The sequence below is a fragment of the Mustela erminea genome, chromosome 11 (assembly GCF_009829155.1).
Source record: "Mustela erminea isolate mMusErm1 chromosome 11, mMusErm1.Pri, whole genome shotgun sequence".
Lineage (NCBI taxonomy): Eukaryota > Metazoa > Chordata > Mammalia > Carnivora > Mustelidae > Mustela > Mustela erminea.
In genome coordinates this window covers 3601372-3626162 of record NC_045624.1, presented here as the reverse complement: position 1 = coordinate 3626162, position 24791 = coordinate 3601372, and the positions used below count along the sequence as shown (strand labels likewise).

Here is a 24791-nt window from a genome sequence, read left to right as displayed (position 1 = left end):
TGGGGGAATTGCTTTTTTGAGTTCCAAATTACAATGATTTGAAATGCAATTAGTGGTATAGACAAACCTATTTTCCCCCTCTGTGAGAAGGAAGCCGTTCAGAAATGGGTAGCAGGCAGTTGATGGAGTTACAGCGCACCGTGGAGTGAATTACCCACACGAAGCAAATGAGTGGCTTCATTTAGGTTTTCTCGCTCCTAATGTAATATGTTTTCATTAATGAGAACCCACGGCTTCTCACGCAGGATACACCCACCCACATGTGGGTGAATCAGGGTTTTGCATCGCTGTCTCTTGCAATCGCCCAAGACAATGCGAAGAGAGAGGACACAGGCTTGAGCTTTGCTTTCTCTCCCACGGCCAAGGGTCACATGTCATAATCTATTTGCACACTGATAGTCATGCACAAACATTAAACTTGTACGTGTGGCTCAAAGAATGTGTTAAAATTCAAGAGACAGCTTTGAGCCACCCGAAGTAATGTTAGCCCATTTTTTTAACATAGGTTTGTGTTCATAAAAATAGGGATGTTCCATGGAATTCTGGAAAAAAAATCTTGATGATGGGGGAAAAAATGGAGCTTATAACAGACGTTTTAATGTGCCTTAAAGGAGTAGATTTAGGAAATTTAAGTTAATAAAAGTCAGTTTCCAACTTAAACGTGTTTATTAACCTCATTGATTTTTTAATTCAAGACCAAGTTTTTTCTTATTGCATTAAAAAAGCAGTGAGTCTAAGATAGAGGCGCTGAGGACTTTTTAATGAAATCAGTTTTTGAAAGTAATGCTCTTTTTTTTTCTTTCTTGCAATTCTGCCTGCTTGTCTGCCGAATTGCATATATTCTGACAAGGTGGGAGAGATATTTTGCAAACGTGCAAAATCCAAGCGTCTGTGAGATAAGCCCCAGGGAGGGTGGCATCTTGGCTTGGATTATGTCTTCGGTTTCTGCCTTGTCAGTCCTCTCTCGGCCACTGCCATCTCCTGAGATGAGCCCTCCACGTCTCAGTTCAGGGGTGAAACAGCTGGAAATGTCCCACAAAGGCCCACTCTCCTCCATTCTATTTTGATTTCCAACTGCTCAAATAACCTCTATTTAAATGAGGAAGGTGGGCCGTGTGCATTCCCCAAAACTTCTTACCCTCTGGAAAACCCTTGGTGAGTCTCTGAATCGGCAAGCCATTCCCCAAGGAGAAAGCAGACCTTCAGGGGAATCTTTGAGGCCACCTTGGTGCCATTTAGAATAAAGGACTCAGGTACATTGTTATTCTCAGACTGGAGCGTGTGTCAGTCACAGTGACCTGGGTGACTGATTAAAATACAGGTTGTGAGCCTGAGCCCCAGGTTCTTGATTTAGTTTGTTTGGGTTGGTGTACATATTTCTTATTTTTAACAAATTCCTAGGTGATCCCTGTGCCGCCGGTCTAGAGATAGTTCTTCGAGTGGATTGAAAATGCCACTTAGCACTCGTCCAATAAATAACTAGGGCATTCTTATGAACACATTAGTGATCTAGTACTCTCCAAGAGCCTTTTTCTAATGAAACTAGCAGGACTATAAATGTACCAGAATGAGCAAGAAATTGAGAAAAATGCATTTATTCCCAAAAGGAAGTCATTTTCAATCTGGCCATGTAATTTATAACATTAGTCTTCATTCACTGTAAGGAGTATCGACTCTCATCTGTAGGAAAGCAGGGACTGTGTTCATTTTAGTCCATCACTTTGTCCCTAGCACACAGCACGGTGATTGGCACCTAGCCTGCATTCGAATATTTACTGAGTAAGTAGGTGAATTGCTTTCAGTGAAGACTGTCATTAGCTCTACCATTCTGCATGCCTGTGTTTGGTTTTTGTTTTAGTGAGCTAATGAGACCTCCAGCGTATGCTGTAACAATTCATTTCAGTTTGACGCTCATGCAACAAGTGTTTGTTCCAAGATCCATGTTTGGCGGATGCACAGCTGGTCAGCTGTGATGGAGCTGAGCCGCACGGGCTCGGCTCGGTGGCTCTGCTCTCTGCTCCCTGATTACCGGATGTGGCTTGAAACTGTGGGCTGGGTTCAGGTCTCTCCAAGGGCACTTGTTCTAGAGGCCATGCCAATGTGGCAGCTGCCACCCAGGAGGTGTCCTCATATGATGGGGTCACCCGAGTGCAAGAGGTCGGGCAGTTGGGACAGGTGCCTTGAAGCCTCTGCCTGTATCACATTCATTCACATTCCAGCGGCCAAGGGAAGTCCCTCAGGAAGTCCGTGGGGCGGTTTCGGATGCCTTATTTGAAGGGTTAGGGAATAAAAAAATATTTGCCGAACAACATTCCAATCTGTTAGTTTTGAACATGGAAATAATGTTTTCCTTTTTTTTTTTTTAATAAAGATTTATTTATTCCTTGAGAGAGAGGGAGAGAGAGAGTGCACGTGCACATGGGCGAGTTGGGGGAGAGGCAGGGGAAGAGAATCTCAAGCAGATTCTGGGCTGAGAGCAGGGCCTGACACGGGCTCGATCCCACAACCCCAAGATCATGAGCTGAGCTGAAAACCAAGAGTTGGGTGCTTCACGGACTGAGTCACCAGGCGCTCCTGGAAATAATGACTTCTTATCTAGAACCTCGTGGTTGGGAAATGTAGTCCTGCTCTCGGAAGAGGCCGCTTGTACTCAGGGCTGCGCCACCACACGCCTGAAGGAGCCGGTGGTCTTCTTGGAGCTGCCCCCTCTCGGGCACCGCTGACCCTTGTGTTTCTTTTCACTCAGGCCCTGGTTGTTTGCAAATGACTTTTGACGGATGCTTCTCCAGGCGGTGCCTCGACTCAAAGAATGGTCTTAAATCTGGTAATTTTGGGCGCAGGGTAGGATGGTGAGGGTCGTGATTCTGTGAGAGAGGTTTCCAGATTCCTGCCAGCAGGCGTCCAGGTGGCAGGTGGCGCTTGTCCGGCCCTGGCCTGCCTCAGCGGGGCTGCTGGCCTGGACCCTCCGAGGCACACACGGGGCCTCCGCGTCGCTTGTCTCGTCCCTCTTTGCGTCTTGCCGCCGAATGTGACGTGCGGACCCGGAGGCCCGTTCACTGCTGGCCTGACTTCCTTTTGCCCTGGCTCGCTCACCAGCCCCGTCTTTCTAGGGGGGATTACATCAGGGTCACACTCAGCCTCCCTCAGCGTTAGTCCTCTTGTACATTCTAGGAGCACCCTGGACCCCCTTCCATTTTATAACTGGAATCATTGTTAGTGGAGTCCGATTTTCTTTATTTTTCTGTAACTTTTTCCACTGGCCTGCGCGTGGGTATGATCTACGAGGCAGGATTAAGTAACTCGGTCTCAGCTCTGTGTCCACTCTCCAGAGAAGACCCTGCATTGGGATGACCCTGTTTCTTTCTATCCTTTCCTAGTCCAGTTGTTGTTTTCAAGTGAAAACCCAAAACCCTTCTTGGGTGACACGATGTGAAATAGTAACAGTAACAATGAGTTCCAGAAACCCCGTGTGAGGGTTGGGGCCCTGAACTTGCTCGCCCGTGTCACGTGTCATTCCGAATTCCAGAATTCGCCGTCGGTCACGCGAGAGCAGGGATAAGAGCTTTTCTTCCAGAACGCAGTCATCACCTCTGTTGGCTAAAGCAGGAGGCACTGGATCGCAGGGGCTCGTTAATGTCACTTTAACATTAAAGGGAAACAGATTTGACTTAATTCCGGAGACCGGAGGGGTGCGTGGCTGGAAACGGCGAGGAGCTCTGCGGGCATCTCAGAGCCAAAGTCACGTCCCTTTTGATCTAATATTACCTAATGTATGAAAGACATTTCTGATAACGGCATCGTTCTGTTCAAATGGTCGCCGGGAACAAACAGAAACAACAGACTCTCTTCCAGATCGCATGCTCTGAAAATCTGAAGAGCCTTGCAAAAAGCTCGCGTAACGAGGACACGAGAAAAGACGGCGGTTGGTGCCTCCTCCAGGACGGAAAGAGATTGCTTGGATAATTTTGGAGGAGACGTTGGCATTAAAAGCGAGATTTTAGAAGTACGCAGAGAGCAGCAAGGAATTTGTAGGGAAGGAAAAACAGAGAGTGTTGACAGTGACCCAGAGCGAGGACAGGAATGAAGGACAGAGGGAAGGAAAGAAAGGAAGAGGCGTGGGAGGAGGGGTGGGCGGGGGCCGGCGTCAGAGGCAAGAGGAGGGACAGCCCCCCCACCGGGCTGGAGCAGGTGCTTCCTCTAGGCTGACCCCAGCCTTTGAGTTGAGTCTGAGGCTGTTGCAGGGACCCGGCCATCAGCTTGGCCTCCTCTGCGGACCAACCGCCAGTGTGTGGAGGCACAGGGAGAGGCAGCCTGGTCGTCCTTAGTCGGTGTGGCACCAAGTACCAACACACAGGTGGACAATGGCTCTATTAAAATGCAAATAAAAGTGCCACGGGGAGATTCACAGCGCACTTTATTAATGATAGAGTCAGACCTTTTGTTGGGTTAAAATAAATGTTTCTCTCTACAACAGTAATTGTTAAGTACCAACTTGAAAAGCTCAAAATGAACTCAACGCCTGCCTTCATTTTCTGTTTTTCAAAAGCCGGGACTAAGCAGTCCCTTTTTCTTGTGCTGGACATTTCCTGTTTGTAAAGTTGGTAAAGAAGTCATGTTGCGCGGGCTTCCTGGTTCACAGGCATCTTGCAAAAAAAATTTTTTTTCTTAAAGGAAAAAAAATAGAGATAAATAGAGTTAAGTTGGGAAGAGGCTCTGTCTGTATGCTACTGAGATACTGTTTCATTTCTCCCCTTTGATATGAGCACAAGGTGATAATACCCAGAAGATGCGGGCGTCCAGTGGCTTGGGGAAGTCCTCCCGTTAGCTCAGCGTGTGCTGCTGGTCATTTCTGTCTCACGTCTCAGCATCCAGAAGGAAGCAAATCTCAGATCGGGCTCCGCTTGCCTCCTTTCCCCCACAGAGAAAGAAGACGTGAACGATGGGGTGTAATTCTCTGCTAGAAATAAGGAAACCTCGTAGCTAATAAAAGCCATGCTGAGCCTGCGGAACTCAGGATACTTTGGGGTATTTTCACGAGGCTTAGCTTGCACGTGAACCACACAAAGGTCCTTTTATTGTCATTTAAAAAAAAAATGACTGTCCACCCTATTTCGCAGCATTTGCCCAATTCCAAGCACTTGCCATATTTCTTGGTAAATTGGTGCCGGGGAAAATAAACACACGCCCGCACCTTTGTTTAATAAATAGGGAGGAACTATCCTTTGCAACTCGGTGGAAAAATGGGTCCGTGGACACGGTTTTAAGCAGTTTGGAGGGATCACTATCTTGACATGAAGTAATCCATGAGATATTTTCAAAAAAAGGAGCTTCCCGTAAGCAGGAGTGGGCTCTGTTTTGATAGAGCGTCTTCACGGTGTTTGGTGATGGGTGAGCCGAGGCGGTTATTGACCCGCGTCCTGAAACGCACCTGTATTTAAGTGCTCATCCGGAAGTTCTGCTGCTCATCGGAACCTCTCCCCTATTAAAGGAGGAGGGAGGCTGAGAAAGCTACCGAAGGCAGTAAGTGAGCTAATCACGTATCAGAAACACAAACTGCCGTCGTCGCGATTCTCCGCAACTGCATCTCCTCATGCAGCCCAGAGCGCTGACTGGCTCAGCTGCATTTGTGGCTTCTGAGTCCTGGCACTAAAAATATTAAGTATTGGGGCGCCTGGGGGGCTCAGTGGGTCAAACCCTCTGCCTTTGGTTCAGGTCATGATTCCAAGAGTCCTGGGATCGAGCCCTGCACCGGGCTCCCTGCTCAGCGGGGAGCCTGCTTCCTCTTCCATCTCTGCCTGCCTGTCTGCCTGCTTGTGATCTCTGTCTGTCCAATAAATAAATAAAAACTTTAAAAACATATTAAATATTAAAAATACACTGCCCTTGGTAAAGAAATGCTTCAGACACACGTGAAATGTGTGCCTTCACGCATGTGTGTATTTACGCTCCGAGTCTAGAACGGTCTTGAGGGTGACTGGTGGAGAGCAAGGTGGAGGACTGTAGCAGACCTCGGGGAGGGAGGTAGCGGGCGCGCCGGCTGGAGGGCGCCTGAAAAGGGCCTGAAAAGGCTCGGTGCAGGCTGCCTGCCGCGATGGTTCTGGCGGCCTTCCCACTTGCCTCCGGGCTCCACCTGCTCGGCCCGGAGCCCCTCCTCCCTCCGTCCCTGTTTCTCCTGATTAATGTTTGGGTTGGTTCTCTCTCAGCACAAACGTGCGCCTCAGCTCTCCCTTCAGTGGTTCACGAGTCTTCGCGTTTCTTCACTTTACAAATTACTTTAAATAAAAATTGCTTATTATGTTGTCCGAATCATTTAGTTAAGATCCCTGACACTGACCAAATTGTAATTTGAATACCCACACGTTCACCTGAGAATGATTTTTTTTTTCAATTTTACTTATTTGAGAGAGAGAGCAAGCGTGAGAGGGGGGAAGGTGAGAGGGAGAAGCAGGCTCCCTGCCGAGCAGAGAGCCCGGTGCAGGACTCGACCCCAGGACCCTGGGATTAGGACCTGAGCCGAAGGCAGTTGCTTAGCCACCTGAGCCACCCAGGCGCCCTGAGAATGATTTTTAAAAGCAAGGGCCGCACTTACATCTCTCCATTTCAACCCATTATTGTGAGTGTGCACAGTTCTCTAAAGCATTGGGTATGATACGTAAGCTATTTCTGTATAAATACTCTATTTTGTATAAAATGTTAGTACAAGGAGTGTCTAATGCCATTTCTTACGCTTCCTGTGAAAACATACATGCAAATGTCTTATGTATGTTATGTAAGTAAGACCCCACCAGCATCTATATTTAGTGATGTGTCAGGGCCAGATGCCGCAGGGAGCAGCACCAGCTTCCCTTTCAAGTCGGGCAGGGAAAGGCAGCTTCCTCCCATCAAAAGCACAGCTGGGGCGGGGGAGGGGGGATGCCAGCAAGGTTTCCTATTTATCTAAATGTGATGACTTTTAAAGTGTCATTTTGTGGTTCTTGTAATTGCTGCCTCTGTCTTCAAAGTAAAGAGGGGCTGGTGAAGATCTGTGCCCCCCGCCCCCGACCTGTAGGCGGGACATCTGCCTGTGCGGGAGGCCTTTTGCTGCTTCAGGGAGCCTCTTGGCTATTGGGAGATTGGTTTTCCTTGTTTTCATGGTTGCCTAAATGTCTTTAAACCACTTTAAAATCGCACTTCTCTTCATAGTGGAGGGAAGCCATCCTGCATTCAACAGAGGATGGGTGTGGCAATATGTTTTAATTAAAACAAGACTACCCACTGGGCTGAGACTTGGGGAGAGTGTGGAAGGGACCAGAACTTAAGTCCTCCCAGGAGGCTTATGCACCAGCATCCAGCTTCTCCAAGTTAGGGACACTGGTGGGAAGAGGCAATTCTGGACCCGGCAGGGGCTTTCTTGGGGATATCCGGGCTTGGGCAGGGATGCCAGGAGATCGCCTTGGATTCAGACCCAGCAAAGGCTGGTGAGACCGCAGTATGGCCTTCCGAGTGGCCATGGCCTGGCGTTTTTATTTTTTTCAAACCTAAATCAAATAGTCATGGAAACCTAGATGGAGCAGGAGGGGTCCTCCCTGTGTCCGGGAAGAAGGTGAACTTGAAGACGTCCGCTTTGACCCGGGTGTGGGAGGAACAGCCGAGTGGGCAGATGCGAGCTTTCCACCTGTCCCCTCCCGGAGTTGCAGGTCCTAGCTTCTGCGGAGAGCAAGTCGGGACACATCTGTCCCGGCCGCCGGAGGGTCCGCGAACAAGAGGGAAGGGCTGTGGGGGGATCCAGAGGAGAAGGAAGCGTCCCCAAGAGCCCTAAGGAAGTCGGGGGATCGGACTGGCGGTGGAGATGGAGGGAGCGGTTCCCGCAGGCCCGAAGGAGCGAGGCACCCGGGGACAGGGCGGAGAGAAGGCCGCCTGCGCCGGAGTGGGTGCCGGGCGCCCAGGCATGCCGGGGACCCTCCACACAGGGGCGCTGGAGCACGTCTTACTGCAGCAAGATGCGCGAATGCGCCCCAAGCCCGGCGCCCTGTTTGCTGTGGCTTCTGCGCGCCCCATCCTCTCGGTCGGGGCCGAGGGGCGGAGCCAGCTTTGGAGAAGTTGCGGGCATCCCAGAGGCTCGGCCTCGGCCTCTGTTTACTGAAAACGAGCCGGGAGCCCGCGGCGGCCACCGAAGGGTTGGGATGGGCAGGGAGGAGCGCCGGCGAGGCCTCCGCCGGGCCTTGCCTGCTTGCCTTCCGCGACCTGTGCTTTCCCCTCGTTCCGAGCCCCGGGGAAGGAAAACGAAACTGTTTTCGGAGCCGCGCTGGCCTGGGGAGCAGGGAGGGCTCCTCAGGCAGCGGGCATCCGAGCCATCTCCGCGCAGCCCGCGGCTGCTCTCCCTCGCCCCACTTAGCACCCCGAGGCCCGAAGGGTCTTGGCTGTTGTTGCAAGTTAGGCAAGAAAAGCCGGAGGGGCCCCCGGGGGGGAGCGCGGGGAAGGGGGCGAGGCTGCCGCGGCGCGGGGTGCGAGTGTGTGGACGCCGCGCGCCGAGGATGGGCGCCCTCGGGGCTCTGCCCCGCCTCTAGGACCCCCGAGCCCGCCGCGTGTTCGGCCTGTGCCGCGCTCCCTTCCCGCGCCGCGCGGGGTGCGACCTCCCGCGGGGCCCGAGCACGCCCTCCCCGTGCCCCCCCCCGCGCCGCCAGCCCCCCGCCGCCCCGGCGCCATTACCGGGCCGCGCCGAGGGGCCGGTGGGGAGGGGGAGGAGGCGCCGCGCGAGGGGCCGGGGCGGGGAGGGAGCGCGGAGCGCCGCGCTGGCTCCTCGCCGGTCTCTAGGTGGTGCCAGTCCTGGGGCCTAGGCGTCTTCCCTCCCTTTATGTTTGCGGGGGGTTTCTCCTTCCTCCGGCGCCGTCGCCGAGGCCGTCCGCGGCCGCGCAGAGTTGAAAAGCGCGGAGGGCGCGAGGCGGCGCGCACAGCCCGACCCCCGCTCCGCGAGCCGCCGGGGGAGGGGGCGGAGGAGCCGAGCCCGGCAGCCGCCCGGCGGCGACTTGCGAGTGGCGCGCGCGAGCGGCGCGGCCGCCGGCTTCCCCTTCTCCTGCGGCTTCTTCCCTCTCCCCCGGAGGCGGCGGGGAGCGGGCGCCCGCGAGGGGCAGGCGGAGCCCAGGACGCCCCCCGAGGCGGCGGGCCAGGGCGCGGGCACCGATGGCTTCGCTGTACCAGAGGTTCACGGGCAAGATCAACACCTCGCGCTCCTTCCCGGCGCCCCCGGAGGCCAGCCGCCTGCTGGGCGGCCAGGGGCCGGAGGAGGACGGCGCGGGGCCCAAGCCCCTCGGAGCCCCGGCGCCCGCGGCGGCGGCCCGGGAGCGCGGCGGCGGCGGCGGCGGCGGCGCGGGTGGCCGGCCCCGGTTCCAGTACCAGGCGCGGAGCGACGGTGACGACGAGGACGTAAGAGCATCTTGGTGGGTGGGGGGCGGCGCGGGGCACGGGGCCGAGCGCTCGGGAGACGCGCCCGCTCCGCATCGGAGGGTCGGGGTCGCCCTCCCGCCTCCCCTCCCCTCCTCTGCCTCCCCGGAGCGCCGCGGACTCGCTGCTCAGCGCCCATCTCGGGCACCGCTGTCCCGGAGCCGGGCTCGGTCTGCGGGGCCGGGAGTTGGTGCTCCAGAGAGCAGCGTCTGTGGGGTTGCGCTGCTGGGATGTGGGATGGCCGGGGGGTGTCGCCGGGGGTGTGGATGTCTCTGGTTACGGGAAGGTGTGATGCATCCGGAGGGGCGAATTCAGTCTGTGCTCACAACTTGATTTTCCTCCCTCCGCGCGTTCCTCCTTCTTTCCCTCCCTTCCATCCTTCCTTCATCGCCCCCCCAACCCCTCTTTAAGACTGAGGAAGATAAAGTCCCAGGCGTCCCACCTGTCACTGGAATCTACGCGCTGTGCCCTCCAGAACCCACCCTACCCTGTCCCTTTGCTCACATGGCCTGTACTTCTCACCTCTCAGGACACTTTCCCCTCCAGTGCCAATTTCCTTTGGGAAAGGGGTACAAAACACTCACCTTTGAGGCCCAGCTTCCTGTCCCAGGGCCCAGCACAATTTTTGCTGATAGGAGTCAGGCCCTGCCTGTCTCCCACGCCCAGCCTTGGACTAGCAGCTCTACCTTAGACCTGCGTTAGGAGAAAACTTCTTCGCGAGCATGTTTTCTACTCTCCTTGGGCTAGAAGCCTGGGTTTCAAAGGTTGAATTTGCATATCACCTTAGTAACTGATGACTCAGTTAGGACACTGAGATGGATGGGTCCAGCTTCCTCTCTTGATTCCTTCCAGCTATTACAAGGGCCAGGGAGGACCACAGGGAGAAGGAACTGCCTGATGAGCTATCCTCTTCCCGAGAAAAGAGAAAAATGCCAGACAAGCTCTCAGACTGGCAGGCAGAGCTGGCCTGGCTGCTTTATTATCCCTAAAGATATGCAGGGTGTGTTGGCTTGTAGAACCCAGTGCGTGTACCTTTGAGGAGTTTCCTTTCTGGGGGCAGTGGGCACGGGGCCTCACACAAGCCTCTCAGACAGCCTACCCTGACATACCCGGGGCGTTCCATGTTCCTGCACTGAGCAGGCAGTTGTGGTCATTCAAATATGTCTTGCCCTGGGTCACATTGTTTCACCATTTGGTTTTTCTTTAATAGTCCAAGGTTGGGGTGGGGGTGTTGAGAGCTTTCACAGGGATGATTCTGGGGGGAAAAAAAAAGTCACTGAGGTTTTGTTGTTGTTGCTGGTCGTTTTTGTTTTATGAATGGAGGACGTGAAGACTGATGGGAATGACGAAAGTTTGTGTGTGCACACATACAGACACACACCCCACAGCCTGTGTCAGGTCTTGCGTGACATTTTCTTCTTTTCTTTTGGATCCTCTCCCGACTCCCCTGGTTACATAGATAGCGGAGAGATGTCCCTCCCTTCAGTGGGTCAGGTCCTGAGGGAAATGCATGCACTCTTCAGACGTTTGTTTCAAGAAACTGGAAGTCTTTGAGGAGGGGTTTTACTGGGGTTGGGGCACATTCTGGAGGATTAAAATATTGAGAATCTTGGAGAAGACAATTGAACTGCAATGCAGACAGAAATGATGCACTTTTTCCTTAAGTCTGACTTAAAACTGTGGGATTGTGTTATGCTTGGAGAACAATGCAGTTTCCATGTCCTAGGCTCTAGGTGTCGCTAGGAGAAAGGAAAGGCGACAGTTTCTGAATTTTGTGTCTGTTGATCTCCACCCATCTCTCTCTCTTTATCCCCTTCCATCTTAGTTTGGAGCATATAGTTCCAATTTCTTCTTTTCGGTTTGATATATGCCTAGAACTGTTTCTCAGATAAGCCGAGGGTTGAACTGAGGAAGGAATTAGGGATCTGACATTTGCAAATGATTTCTGCTGATGTGACTCTGACATCAGTGTTTTTTCCTGAAAAAATACAGAACAGTGTGTGTGTGAGAAAGAGATGTAGGTGTGGGTATAAACATAGTGTACATGCATATGGTGTCCTTATGAAATGCATACAAATATGTATGTATTTAAAAGGTCCAATGAAATCAATGACGGAGGTTAATGTGCATCAACTTCTTGAAAAGTTTTGTGTGCTTGTCTCAGAAATGGCTGTTCAAAATTGGAAAAGTTATGTCTAAAATTTAGAAAAGATAGATGTACATATTAAATCACTTTTCCTTCGGGAACCCTGTCTTCCGTCTAAGATAACGATTTAAAAAGATAGTAGATATAAAAGCTGCTTTTCTGATACTGGCTCTTATCAAGAATAGAGAATTTAGAGCCATCATTTTGCTCCCCAAATGTAAGCCAGAAGGTGTGCAGCTAATTAGGAGCGCATCGCTCATTATTCTTTGCGTCACGCGACCTTTTAGCTCTGGGTGGGTAGGCGGGAGCTGTCCGAGGTGCTGAAACCTTCTCTGTGCAGCACCCCTCTGTCTGTGCATCCTGACCCTGGGGCTGGTGGCTTTACTGCCCTTCTGTGGCTTGTCAGTCCAGGAAAGCTGTTCCATGGTACAGAAACAGCTTTCCTGCCTTGGTCACTGAGACAGTGATAAACAGAATGCCTTTAAAATCCAGTGAGCTTTGTGCCTCCTTCCATCCAAAAAGGGGGGGAATGATACGTAGCTCTTGACCTCTTTATGTGTGAATGCACACATGCCTGAATATGATGGCAAAGAAGTAATTCCCACAAAAATAGAATTTCGTAGTCACGAGATCTAGCAGAGAGAAATAAAATGCTGAGGTTGTACAGTGGGTAATTAACTAGTATTGCATGGCACATCTGCACCAAGTACACATGGAAGGGATCTGCCTTCCCCCTTCCCAAAACCCCAGAAAAGCTTGCTTTGGGTGTGTCAGTTCTATGAAGTTCAGCTCTGAAATAGAAATGAAGCTAGAATACCTTTTCTACTGGAGTTTCCTCATCAATCTTTTCTTTTTCCCTTCATCAATCTTAAATTTATTTAAATATAAAGTCAATTACTTGGGCAGCCCCTCTAATGAATCAATAGCTATTTTGATCTTAAATTCATGTGTCAGTTTAAAAATAAGTTGACTCTTAAAGGAAATATTGCTAGAAGTGACTTTTAATAGAATTTAGCAATTTCCAATGGGAATTAGCTGTGACTGATTTTAAAATACGGGACTTTGTGCCTCTTCTGCTTGAGTGGTTCTGTTTTATTTTTTAAAGGACTTCAGAGCCCTTGGGCAGTAGTCTTATTGAGGTTACATTAGCATGTGCCTGTAGTCCTCCTTTTTAGTGACACATGATTTCCTAACAATACAAATGCGACGAAAACAGGATTTTAAATCAGCAAATTGGCCAGAGCAGGCACTGAGCAATGAGCCCCTGCTTGTGATGTCTGCCAGCCCTACAGGGCCAGTTCTACCACCCTGTATCGTCAGCATGATGGCTGTTCTTCAGCAGCAAGCCCGTCTTTCTCTCCACCTTGATTTTTCATTGGAATGATGTCAACATCCTGTGAATTTCTTCTTGGTATCTATCAACCTTAGTGTTTTAAGTTGCTTGGCTCCACAGATAATTTTGTTTGCCTTATTACTTTCTTCTGCTCCAATTTTAATTTTTTTATATTTAATTTCCCAAATATATGAGAAAAAGCCTGAAACTTTCAACTGTCTGCTTAGTCCCATTATTGTCATGACCAATTTGACAATCCTGCACGTCCTCCCCTATAGATATCCCAGGGTCGTTTGGGGCTTTGACTTGAGGAGAGAGGTAGAACTCCCATCTCATTCCTCATAATGATAGTGCCTACGAAGTAAGTGCTGTTACATGCTGAGCAGTGAATTTCATTCAGTTTCAGGGAATATGTTGTTGCCTGTACTAATCGTATTATCCCTTAATCTTTCTTTCTCTACTGGTTCTCTCTCCTTCTCTGCCTACAAAGGGAAACAAAGACCATCTTCACTGCTCCGTATTACCAGCTCTGGCAGTCCTGTTTTATTTTCTTCTGTTACCATCCACCTTCTCAATCAAGTCGTCTACAACAGATTCCACTAACGAGTCAATTACAGCCCTCTCCTCCTCGTCTAGCTCGGTGGCTTGCTGCAGAAATGCATACAGAACGTCATTGCTATTCTCTAAGTAACTTGACATAATGCCCTGTGTGATGTCTCTTTAGTCCTTGTTGTTATACCTTTGGCTCTTGGGGACCACTACTGTACACTTCCAATGTTTGCATCACAAGTCTTTCATGGTGCTGCTGGAACTCATGCCCTCTTTCTTTCTCAAGTTGACCTCTGAGGTCTCTGTGACATCACTTCCTCCTATGCTTAATGTGGGAGCATGGGAGAACCTACACTCTCACGGTTTGGGTTTCCACTATTCTATTTTTTACCTTTCATACTTTCTAAAGATAAGTTAGATCTCAGATAAATTAGAAAGAAGGTGAAGGGAGCCGAGTATATCTGACATCATCTTTATTAGAAGATGACTAACTAGCTTTGTTCTCTATTATATATCCCCTAGCATTTCTTTTGAAGATATTTTGCTTTTCTCTTTTACAGAATTGTAGATTTGAAAGGACCTTGGTGAGCGCCATCTTGATCTCACTTCCAGGCTTTTGTTCCACATATCAAACAACTAGACGCTAGACTGTTTTTGTGATGATGACAAGATGGATACATGGAATAAGTCCCTAATACTTCTCCCCTTTATGTCTGCTTATTCCAAACATCTTTCCTCCTAATCCTTTTATTTGTTGTGGTAGTATCGCCATTCCTTCCATCTCGAGCGTGGCATACAGGGTGTAAAATCATGTCCAAATAACATTTGCTCAGTATTTGTATTTCTTTTTTGTTCCATTAAATATTTCAGTAGATAAGCTTTGAGGTCCCATTAGGAGTTTAATGCCCTATAAAACGATATCCTAGCACCCTGCTGGATATAGTACTCGTTCTCCTGAAAAGTTGAGTTTTTGTGCTTCGGAACATATTTTAAATGCATTGGAATCGTTGACCATGTAAAATAGTCTCTCTGAAGTGCTTTGGTGAAACCAATCATCACTGAAGTCTTGCAAATATAAGTCTATAAAGAACTCGCTGAAATTATCATACATCTATAGCAAGATTGTATAAGATTTTGCTTACTCTCTCAGCACAGAGAACGTAGTCGTAATTAGGAGATTGTCTAGATTGAAGGAAGTCATACTAGTGACATTAGCAAGGTCAGTGCTAGCTGAATGGTGGGTGAAGCCAAACACAGCATCGTAACCACCGTCCCTCTGCACCCACCTTGTATTTTTAAACGCCTGTGAGATACACCTCATTTTGTCTCCCTAGTTACCTTGGCTAGGGAAGAAAAGCCCAGCTACCAAAGAGCTCATCTGCTGGCTTGAAAAATTAATAAGGATAAAACTAATTACTTTTCAGCTGGATGAATCAGGTGTCAACCGTGAATGATAGCAAACAAATATCAGTGTGTTAACAAGCCTTTGGTCTCTAGAGCCAGTCCCAAAAGTATGTGTTTGCTTAAAGCCCAAGTTGTTTGTGGAAAGTGAATATTATGCCTTCTCCATGGGTTTGAGTCCTGAGTAGCAGTAAAATATGTTGAGGTGGGCACGGAAGCCTACCTTATTTGGTATGCCTTTTTTTTCTCCAGTGTTGCCAGCACACACTTTTAAGTAATTTACTTGTATATGTTATCTGTGGATTTAAGGAGGTCTGAAGAATTAGAATAACACAATATTAATTTATATTTTTGACAATGGAACCAGCCCATTTATCCTCATGAGATTAATACTCGAATGTCACTGTGTAGACAAGAATTTTTCTAGATGCTGGCTGTGGATGTTTTTTCTTCATAAAATAGAGCTTTTTAATTTTGTACCTAAAGCTCTTTCTTCTGTAGAGTCAGAATGATTAATGAGTTTAATTTTTGCAAGCAACTGGCAGGAGTTGCTGAGTAAGATGTACACGCTGATTGTATATAACCCCGTTCCTTTTAATTACTCTGACGATAACAATGCATTTATCAACCAAATGCGGAATGCTTCTCGGCAATATACGATATTGATCCCTTTTGTGAAGTGTTGCCTATAAAATAATGTGTACTGTAATCCCCTTAAAATTAAATTCTGCTTAATAAATTTAGTGTTAAGGGCACTGACTGCCTATGTGCCATGGTATCCTTTGCTTTGCTTTCATGTTAAGCACGTGGGCTTGGTTTTTTGTGTACAAGTCAAAGGGGAAATAAAAGGGGGTTGGTTGGGAGAGAGAAAACCACTCAGACTTTCTGGTTAATGACTTTCGGGACATTTATCTTTAGAATGATCTAGCGTTGTGAAATCATCTGAAATAGAACATTTTAAAATTTGATAACCTCTAATTTTACAAATGAGAAGACTACAAGTAATTATGTGACTAGTATTTGGCAAATCACTTGTGTTCTCTGGACCCCAGAGGAACTCAGCCTTCCATTCTCTCCTGTGTTCTTCTCAGTATACTCTGCAGCACCCTAATTGAGTGGAGGAATTAACTTAATTATATCACTGAGTTTAAAAAGTACGAACATTATGATATCTAACAGCCTCAATTAATTTGGTTCCAAATGGATGCACTAATTGCCACAGGGAAAAACAATTTGGCCATAGTAGTGTAAGACTTTGCCCTGACTTGGTTTCCCCAATAGTTGTATTTATTCCCACCCCCCACCACCGTGTCTTATTTGCTGCTTTTCCAGCAGCAGCCAGATTTATCTGGAGCATAGGATGTGTTCGGTTTTGCCCCAGGAGCGAGGAAGAAAGAGATAGAGATGTAAGTCTACGGGAAGACTAGAAGCCAGTAAGACCTATGAGGCGCAGATGGCAGAATTCCAGGTGCTGAAAATGCTGCGTCCCGGAGTCAGAGCACCTTGGGGGGCGGTGATGCTGGCAGCAGGTACTGGGGACGGACGCCTTGCACCAGCACAGGGCAGGGGTCAGAACTCCTAGGGATGCCAGGAAGAGGGGCTCCTGTAGCTATAGGTGTAATGTTCTCAGGGCCTAAAATGGGGCCGAACTTGAGAAACGACCAGCTTCCTTTCACTCATCTCACATATGTACGTAAACGGCTTGAAGGCATTAGGATCGTTCCAGCAATATGTCACGTAGTAGGGAAACACACTCACACACACACTTTTTTTTTTTTTTTTTTTTTTTTTTTAATTCAGAAGGAACTTGGATCTTCTGGGACATCACAGTCATTGTAAAAACAAAACAAAACAAAACAGTATGTAAACTTCCTAAAGGGCTCTGATTTTACTTAATATCATCTTGTACCTTAGATAGTTTTGGGTCAACCTTAATGTGCTTCTGTTAAAAAAAAAAAAAAGGGAGGGTGGGGACAAGGGGATATAGGCGTCTTCCCCAATTTGGAGTTGAGAAGACCAAGTAATTTTTTTTACTTCCTGTTGCTGGCTGTCTGGGAAGATTCATTTTACAGACAGAACCACTGGGATCTACCCAGCAGCTTTCATGGAGCATCGCGAAATGCTCCATGTGGTGTGTGGTGTGTCCTTGTGGTGTGGTCCTTGATACTTTTCTATAGTTGTGTGTCCACCGTGCTTTATACATTGTATCCCTGATGTACTTAAGGTGGCATCAGCCCGGGGGAGGGGGCGGGAAGCGAGTAAGTAAGCAGCGTTTGGGAGGAACCACAGATAAGGGGCCCCATATAAGGAGAGGAGGGGGTACAGCAGAAATTAAAGGAGGGAAACCTCCAGCGTCCAGTCTCCTTAATCACTTCCCTAGTACACTCAGTTTTCCAAACTTCATTCTAACCTTTCATATGCCTCGTGCAAACCCCCCCCCAAAAAACAAAAAATATGAGAAACCGTGATAAAAGTCTTGAGGGGTGAAGTTATCTCATCTCTCTGTGAGACCTGTTAGAGTTGCAGGTGTGCATGGCCCCACAAGAGACCCCGCCGCGGTGTGAAGGGCTAGAGATGCATTCCTTCCCTAATTGTTTTAATGTGATTCATAAAAAGATGCAGCAAAAGTTAAATGATACAGAAGTTCAAAATGATACAAAGTATCAATTTCAAAACCACATCTGAGAGTGCGTGTATGTATTCTTATGTATATTCCGCTCATAAGAAAGCAAATGGGTAAGTGGAATTATTCATGCTGAGGCAGATTGCTGTATGAACTGGCAGCGGAAAGGGTTGGTAAAGGAAAGCAGAGGAACTCTTAAGAATTAGAACCAACGGGCCCATAATCATCTGGCTTCGGCTCAATGTTGTATCTGTGGGTAGAAATGTGCATGATGGTTGGGGCGCCTGGGCGGCTCAGTGGTTTAAGCCTCCACCTTTGGCTCAGATCATGGTCTCAAGGTCCTGGGATCGAGTCCTGCATCAGGCTCTCTGCTCAGCAGGGAGCCTGCTTCCCACCACCCCACCCCCGCCCGCCTCTCTGCCTACTTGTGATCTCAATCTCTCTGTCAAATAAATAAATAAAATCTTAAAAAAAGAAAGAAAGAAAGAAAGAAATGTACATGATGGGAACTCCAGGGATCTTCCAGATCCTTCATCTAAGGTCCTGGTCAACTGTGGCCACAGGTGACAGTCACCTGTATAGGCTCTAATGTGCACAGTAATTGTTCAAATCTCAGATCCTTGGCAATCATTAGAGCCACTGGATCCTTTTGCCCTAATTTCTCAGCTTTAGCCATTACGCAGTCAGTGACAGGAGGGATACACTTGGCAATCAAACAGTCTGTCATCAACTGTCCTGAGGTTTGGGTCAATGGAACGGTTGATAAAGCTGGCATCGGCCAGGCCGTGGTGAGGTGGGCGTGGCTGTGTTACGTTGCAAGAATAAGCGGGAAGGGCGTCGAGGGATTTCTCTTCCCTTGATTGCACTGGTAGCTTTCTTTCCTTGGATTTTGGGTTTTCATCTAACCTTCTCTTTAAGTGTCTGGTCTGAGTCTCAGCATCCGCGTTCGTGGTCAGATACTTCCGTGCTTTCCTTTGCTTCGCTGTGTTCACGCGGCACTCTTGTTTCTTCCGGAGATGCCTTTCCCAATCTGTGCCTCCCTGTAGCCTCTGCTCACTGGCCCGCATCACTGTAGCTTCTGAGAAAAGACAGAGCTGCCTTCACATCTCTGCAGTCGACAAAGCCATGTGGTCCCTGTCCTCCCGTCTCCTTCTGTTCACGCCTCAGCGATGACTTTCCTCTCCGCCCACCTTTACCGTCTTCCCGGGAATCTGTACGGGGGGATTGCTGTAGTTTTCTAGGACGCTCGGGCTGCACTGTAGAACCCTGGGCTGCCTCACCAGGTGAGCTCTTAGGTCCTCCTCATGCTCTTCCTAGCTTTTCCCATTTGCAAATGTCCCCTCTCCATGGCCAGGCGGGAGGGAAGTATGAACGGATGGATCCCAAGTGACTGTCCCCTGTTGGCCGCACCCCACGTGAGCCCCCTCCCACACGGGGCCATGCCGCCAACCATGACAGCCCCTCAGGAGTATGGGCTCAAACAAAGCTGCTGTGCCGGTAACGGTGGAAGGAGGGATAGGAGAGGCCCCTGGGCGGGAAGTGGAGGAACCGGGCGGGGAAGTCAGACCGGTGCAGACTTTCTCAAACGGGCCCCGAGGCTAGCTGTTGGAAGGGGGCTGGCTTCTCCCCTGGGGATGGGGGTCTTAGGGCGGCTCTGCTGGTACTTCGGGTCTCATGGCTCCCCCCCAGCCCCCGCCGGGGGGTCGTGCTCCCCTGTGTCCTTCCGGTGCTGCGGGGCTGTACGCGACGTGGGCTGAAGAAACGGGAGTGACGGCGTGTGGGCACTTGGACTCGGAGACCTTGAGAACCGGCCCAGGAGCTGCTGGTCTCTCCTTCCTTCTGCCGCGGAGACCAGCAAGATTTCCGGGAGCAGCTGTTCAGCGGCGAAGATAGAAACTGCGGTCTGCACAGCGCTGCGACGGTCTCACTCCCGCGCCGCCTAGCTGGAGCCCGCAAGGCCGGCGGGGCGTGTGTTAAAGCAGGTGGTCGCGCTGCGTCGTCTCTAGGCCTCGGTTCCGGCCCCAGCTGTGGCAGAGCCGACACTTGCTAAACTCGTCTACGAAGTTTCACTCTGCCTTCATGTTTCTCACCTATGACGTTTTCATCCTGCAAGACACCGAATTGGAAATTCCTTTGGGGCGGACAACAGATGTCGGGGGGCGTGAGTCTGGCTTTATTCGGGGGGGCAAGTGGGACCGGTTCCCTGAAAGACAGGTGCACGTGCTGCTGGTGTGGGGGCGCCAGGCGTGTGGGGCGGGGCCGTAGGAGGGGGCGCGTATGTCTCTGGACAGCCGTGGCGGAAGCCAGCGTTGGCTTGTCCGATGTTGCTCAGGGGGAGAGTCTCTGAGTCGGGGCTCTGGTCTTTGCTGGGAAACTCTTCAAGTCAGAGAAGTGGCAGCTCGCGTGGGGAGGCTCTGACAGTTCCCGGTGCAGAGAGCAGTCTGGTCCCTGGGTTCCTCCTTGGTGTGTGCCGTGCCCTTGCATCTTCGTGATTCAGGACGAGGTTTTTTGCCCCGAGGGAACTGAAGGGTCTTACCATTGGCATAAGAGGAAATGTCAGCCAGAACATCTGACTTTCGCCTCGTATCAGCATTTCCTCCCCGATCAGCCTCCTGCCGATGACCAGTCAATCTCCGTTTTGTGGGTGGAAACATGTCATGGATTTCTCCTCTTCTTCTTCTTCTTCTTCTTTTTTTTTTCTAGATCTTTTAGTTCCTCTCAAATTCAGCCCCCAAATGACAGGTTATCTCTTAAAGGGAGAAGGGGACGCCCCGAGAGACGGGGTGCTGTTTGCATGGAAACGGGAGCTGGCGGTGACAAGCAGGGACGTCCGGCTCCCTTGCTGGGCGGCTGGCCTTACTGGACTCGCAGTCGGTGCTGCTCCCCCTCCTTGCTGTGCTGTGGCTCCCACGGGCTCCTGTTCCCGCAGGTACAAGGTCAGCACCGAGCACAGTCCCAGTGCTCCGGCGCCGCCTCCCCGTGGTCTTTCCAGCCAGGCCCCCTCTGCTCCGACAGGTCTGTTTCCCTCGGCTGAGGAGGAAGCCGTCTTGGTCTTGAGGTCTTCTACTGCTCTTGGCGTTGACCACAGAGTCTCTAAAGCAGGCGGGGACTTTGCTTGGTCATTTCTGGCCCTCGGGGTCGACCACGTCCTCTTACAGACACCATTTTCCTACTGTAACGGACTCCCAGGGAAGGCTTCCCATCATCATTGCAGCTCGGCTCCCTCTTGCCCATCTGTTTCGTGGTGGGCATGCCAAGTCCATTGCCGTGTGCCCTGACCTCCCTAGGACGGCTGCTCTCAGCGTCCCCCGCCCCACGTGATGGCCACCGGCCACTGATATGCTGGGAAGCCTTCAAGGGCGCCTTGCTTCTCTCGCAGTACAAGCCACGGTTCCTACAAGGACTGAGGGGCCCACAGCAATGTGCCTCCCTGCTCCCACCCTGAGGCCTCCACGCTGGCCGCTCCGTCTGCTGGAACGTCCCCCCCAACACGTGTCCTTTAAGGCTATGCCGTGGCCTTGCTTTCTCAGCGCCGTCTCCACTGCCCGCACTGTTTAAACTTGCAGTTCACCCCCCCCTCACTCCTGGGGGTCCCCAGACCCTGCTCAAACAGAAGGTTTCTATCACCTTCTGGCATATTGTAGAATTTTCCTTTCTATGCCTGTTTTATTTTTGAACACCCCCCCACCCCTGCCATCAGAATGTTGGCTGAACTCGTATAAGGATCTTCGGCTGATTTGTTCTTGATGAGTTCGGGCTTCCGGGGCAACGTCTGGCCCGGCCAGGGTTCTCAGTGACTGTTTGCCCAATGGTGAGTGAAATGAACGGGATCCTAACTAGAAAGGTCTCTCTTTGCGTCTGTCTGAATAATCAGGTTCCTTTGATCCTACTCCCGGAACTCCTTTTGGAATTGAAAGGTTCTAAAATTAGGGCTCTGAACCTGTACGTGGCTGCATACAGCCAGCTGCCAAGAGGTTCTCCTTCTTAGGACTTCATTCGTTACTTGCTTCTGACGACGCTCTTCCTGGTGGTCCGTCCAAGTCTACAGTCGATTTTAGTATATGTGCTGCCGAAGCGAGCACCAAGTCTACAGTCGAGAAGGTAAAACAGTTATTAGGGAAACAGGAGGCTTTACCTTGGGGGGTCCTGCTCAAAATGTCAGTATTCAGCATTTGTACTATTTTGTCTGAATTTAAAAACAAGTGTGAGTCAAGTATACATTCTCTATGTATGACTGTTCCTGCTGATCTTTGTTGTGGCGATCAGCAAGAGTAGTCGGAGAGAAGGCCCTATTAGAGAAAATGTGGATCTTCTAGAAGAGCGCCCTGTAAATACGCGAATATGGTAAGTTGTGTCTGGTTAGGAACTTGTATTCCCTGGGGTGCCTCGGTGGCTCAATCAGTTAATTGTCTGCTCAGGTCATGATCCCAGAGTCCTGGGATCCGGCCCCACTTCGGGGTCCCTGGTCAGCGGGGAGCCTGCTTCTCCCTCTCCCGCTCCCCCTGCTTATGCTTCCTCTCTCACACTCTCTGTCAAATAAATAAATAAAAATCTTTAAACAACAAAAAAAAGAAATTTGTATTACTGAATTCTCAATTTAAGTGAAAAAAAAAAACAAAAAACAAAAACATAACTCCACATCCAGAGATGTGACCATCTCTCTTTCTGGCAGACAGAACGTCCAATCGGGAGTCTTTTGAACTGTGTGTCATTAGAGCGATGCTAAAGTTCCCAGACCAAAATGCTCAGTTTTTGCCAGAACAAGTATTCCTGGATTCTGTAATCTATTGGAAATTGCGTGGGGCTCTTAGCTGCCTACGCACCCATTTTTATGATAATATAATCAGGACTTATCAGGCAGCCAGGAGGTGGCCGAGACAGGCGACCAGACCTGTTTGATCCTGACCTAGTGCTGCTCCCCTAGCTGAGTGGCCTGGCTGGGGACACCCCCCTCCAGCTGCCGACTCCAGGCCACAATGAGACACTTGGATTTGAGTCTCTGTAAATAAACTGCAGGGTGAAGATTGGCGATTTCGTTCCTGTTGTCACACGGGGTTGGCGTGCAAGTATGCCGGTGAGTGCTCGCGGATCCTTCCCAAACGGGGCTGAGCTGTTTGACGACAGCGAGGAAGGCACACTGGCCATCCCCTCAGATATGGCCTGTGTCCCGGGCACACTTGGGAGGGGTCACCAGAGACCTGCAGGAGGGCTGCCTCCTTCATCCAAACACAGGCTAATAAGCATGCGTCGTTCTGGAAGCGTCGACCGAGGCCAGAGTATACGCAATTAGAGCGAGACGACGCAGCAGATAATAAGGAGACGCTGGGCCATGCAGGGTCGGCTCTCTGACCGCAGCATCCAAGTCGTCAAAGTGCCTCCCAACACTTACGCGCACCAGACTCAGAGAAGCCCATTTTCTGCTATGAGTACTTTAGGGATGGGACTTAATGCACCGAAGTTCCAAGTTCCACATCCAGTGCGAGTCCAGGGAGAGGGAAGGGTCTGTGCACGCCCCCACCCGGGTCTCCACCCCCGAGAGAGCCCAGTGAGCTCCGGGTGCCCGCAGAGCAGCTGGCCACTGGAGAAGCAGCCAGGCCAGGGTTCTACCCAGGAAGTCCCCCGCTGTCCCTCCCTTGGTGCCTCAGAGGAGTCCGGGTGTGTGATTTCAGGGGCGCTGGGCTGGTCCCGGTGCCACCACACTCAGCCTCTCATACGGGAGCACGGTCATCTGCCTGCTGATCGTGGGGGACAGGAGAATGGCCCAGGGTGAGGAATGAGGTCACAGGGTCTCCGGCAGGAGTCCAGAGGGGGAACCTCTCAGATAAGACATCGGTCAGCTCGGCACGCAGAAGCAGGGTAGAGGTGAGCGTGGCGAGCAGAGGGTGTTCCTCTGGGCATGTCAGGCCTGTCCCTTTAGTGCCGGGTCTGCTGGCAAATTCCCATTGTGACTGGATCGTAGAAGCCAGACCCCATCTTTGGTTTGGAGATGTGATCTTCCAGCCCTGTCTTCCTGGAGTCCTAGGGTCCCTGATGTGAACCACCGGGGAAGGAAGAACAGGGGACAGAGCCAGGGGCCCTTCCTTAAAGCAGCCGCACTTCTGAAGTACATACTTGTTTATGCAGGTTCACGAGCAGATCATTACGAAATCACTCCTGCCATTTTGCGGGTGCTCTCTGTGTTTTGGTGACTTTTCCTTGGGGAAAAGCTGTGGGGGAGGAAGCGAGGGAACTGCTTTGGGTATAAATAATTAGGACAGCCCCATGGTGAGGTTGTGGCACACTGGGCTTTGGGGGACGTGCCGCCCCGCAGGGACACATCTCGGCTGGACGCAGTGGACAGAAGCGGGGCTGTCCCAGGTTCGTTAGTGCTCATCACGCTTAGGAAACGGCAGTGAGACGTTCCAGTCCCAGAGGAACCCAGACCATCCTCATTCTGTGGACGGCTCACTTTGTTCCAACAGGCCCCGTTCTGAGATGCTGCTGTGTTGGTGGGGAACCAGAGCCACAGCTAATCGGGCGACAAACTCCCTGGCACGTGCACCTGCTTCTCCCGTCCTGCGGTTCAGAGCCCTGGGGCCTGTTGCGGGCAGGGGCCCTGCTGCTGGAGGAGGCGTGGCGTTATTTATATTTCTGACCCTGTCTTCCCACCCCAAGGAGATCGCAAACATGAACAATGGGGACATTTGGAATTAAAGAGGAGAAAGTTTCCAGACCACAAACAGAAAACCTCCGTGTCTACACCATCATGGCGTGAAAGTGTCCAGGCTGCCATGCTTGAAGGTTTCCAAACAACAGCACGTCCAGGCCTGGAACCGGGGCTGGCTCTCCTTGTGGGCAAAGGTGCTGCTCTCATTATTTCTCCCCGGCCCCTAAGGTGTGGGGACGCGGGAGCCAGTGGCCAGGGCGGGTGCATTCTGACTGCTCGCACGAGGTCCGGGGAAGCCAGCCCTAACCTGCCTGTCCCAAACCTGTTCCCACAGGTGTGGCTGGGTGATGCCAGGTACTGTCCCTCATTTGAACTGGCGGGTGTGAAGCCCGGGAGAACCCCGGCAAGCAGCATGGCGTGGGAGTCCTGGGGCTGCAGGGACGGGCCAGTCCCCTCCCCCTCAGTACCCCCTCGCCTGTCTCCGTGGGCCTGGCCACATGTCATTTCTGTCCCTGCACTCCAATCCTGAGCGTCCCTGCTGGACACTCGTTGCACGTATGTGGCTATAGGACTTTGTTTGTTGAGTGACGCTTCGCCCTCTCCCCCTTGCAAATCGGGTTACGGCTTATCCTCTGCTATTCCACCGGGAGCTTGTGGGGGAGGGGTCCTCACT

At 50.8% G+C, this 24791-nt stretch overlaps 1 protein-coding gene across 3 annotated transcripts in view; it reads left to right on the top strand.

The window, feature by feature from the left end:
* Positions 1-24791, top strand: part of DPP6 (dipeptidyl peptidase like 6) — an 854966-nt gene that overhangs the window by 197940 nt on the left and 632235 nt on the right. The window contains exon 1 of one of the 3 annotated variants that reach the window (XM_032304847.1): positions 8739-9402. The exons of the other annotated variants lie outside the window; for them this stretch is intronic. Coding sequence (XP_032160738.1) covers positions 9160-9402 — 243 coding nt within the window. The 5' untranslated portion in view covers positions 8739-9159. Of the gene's footprint in view, positions 1-8738; positions 9403-24791 lie in introns of those variants that run through there. 3 annotated transcript variants of the gene reach the window in all.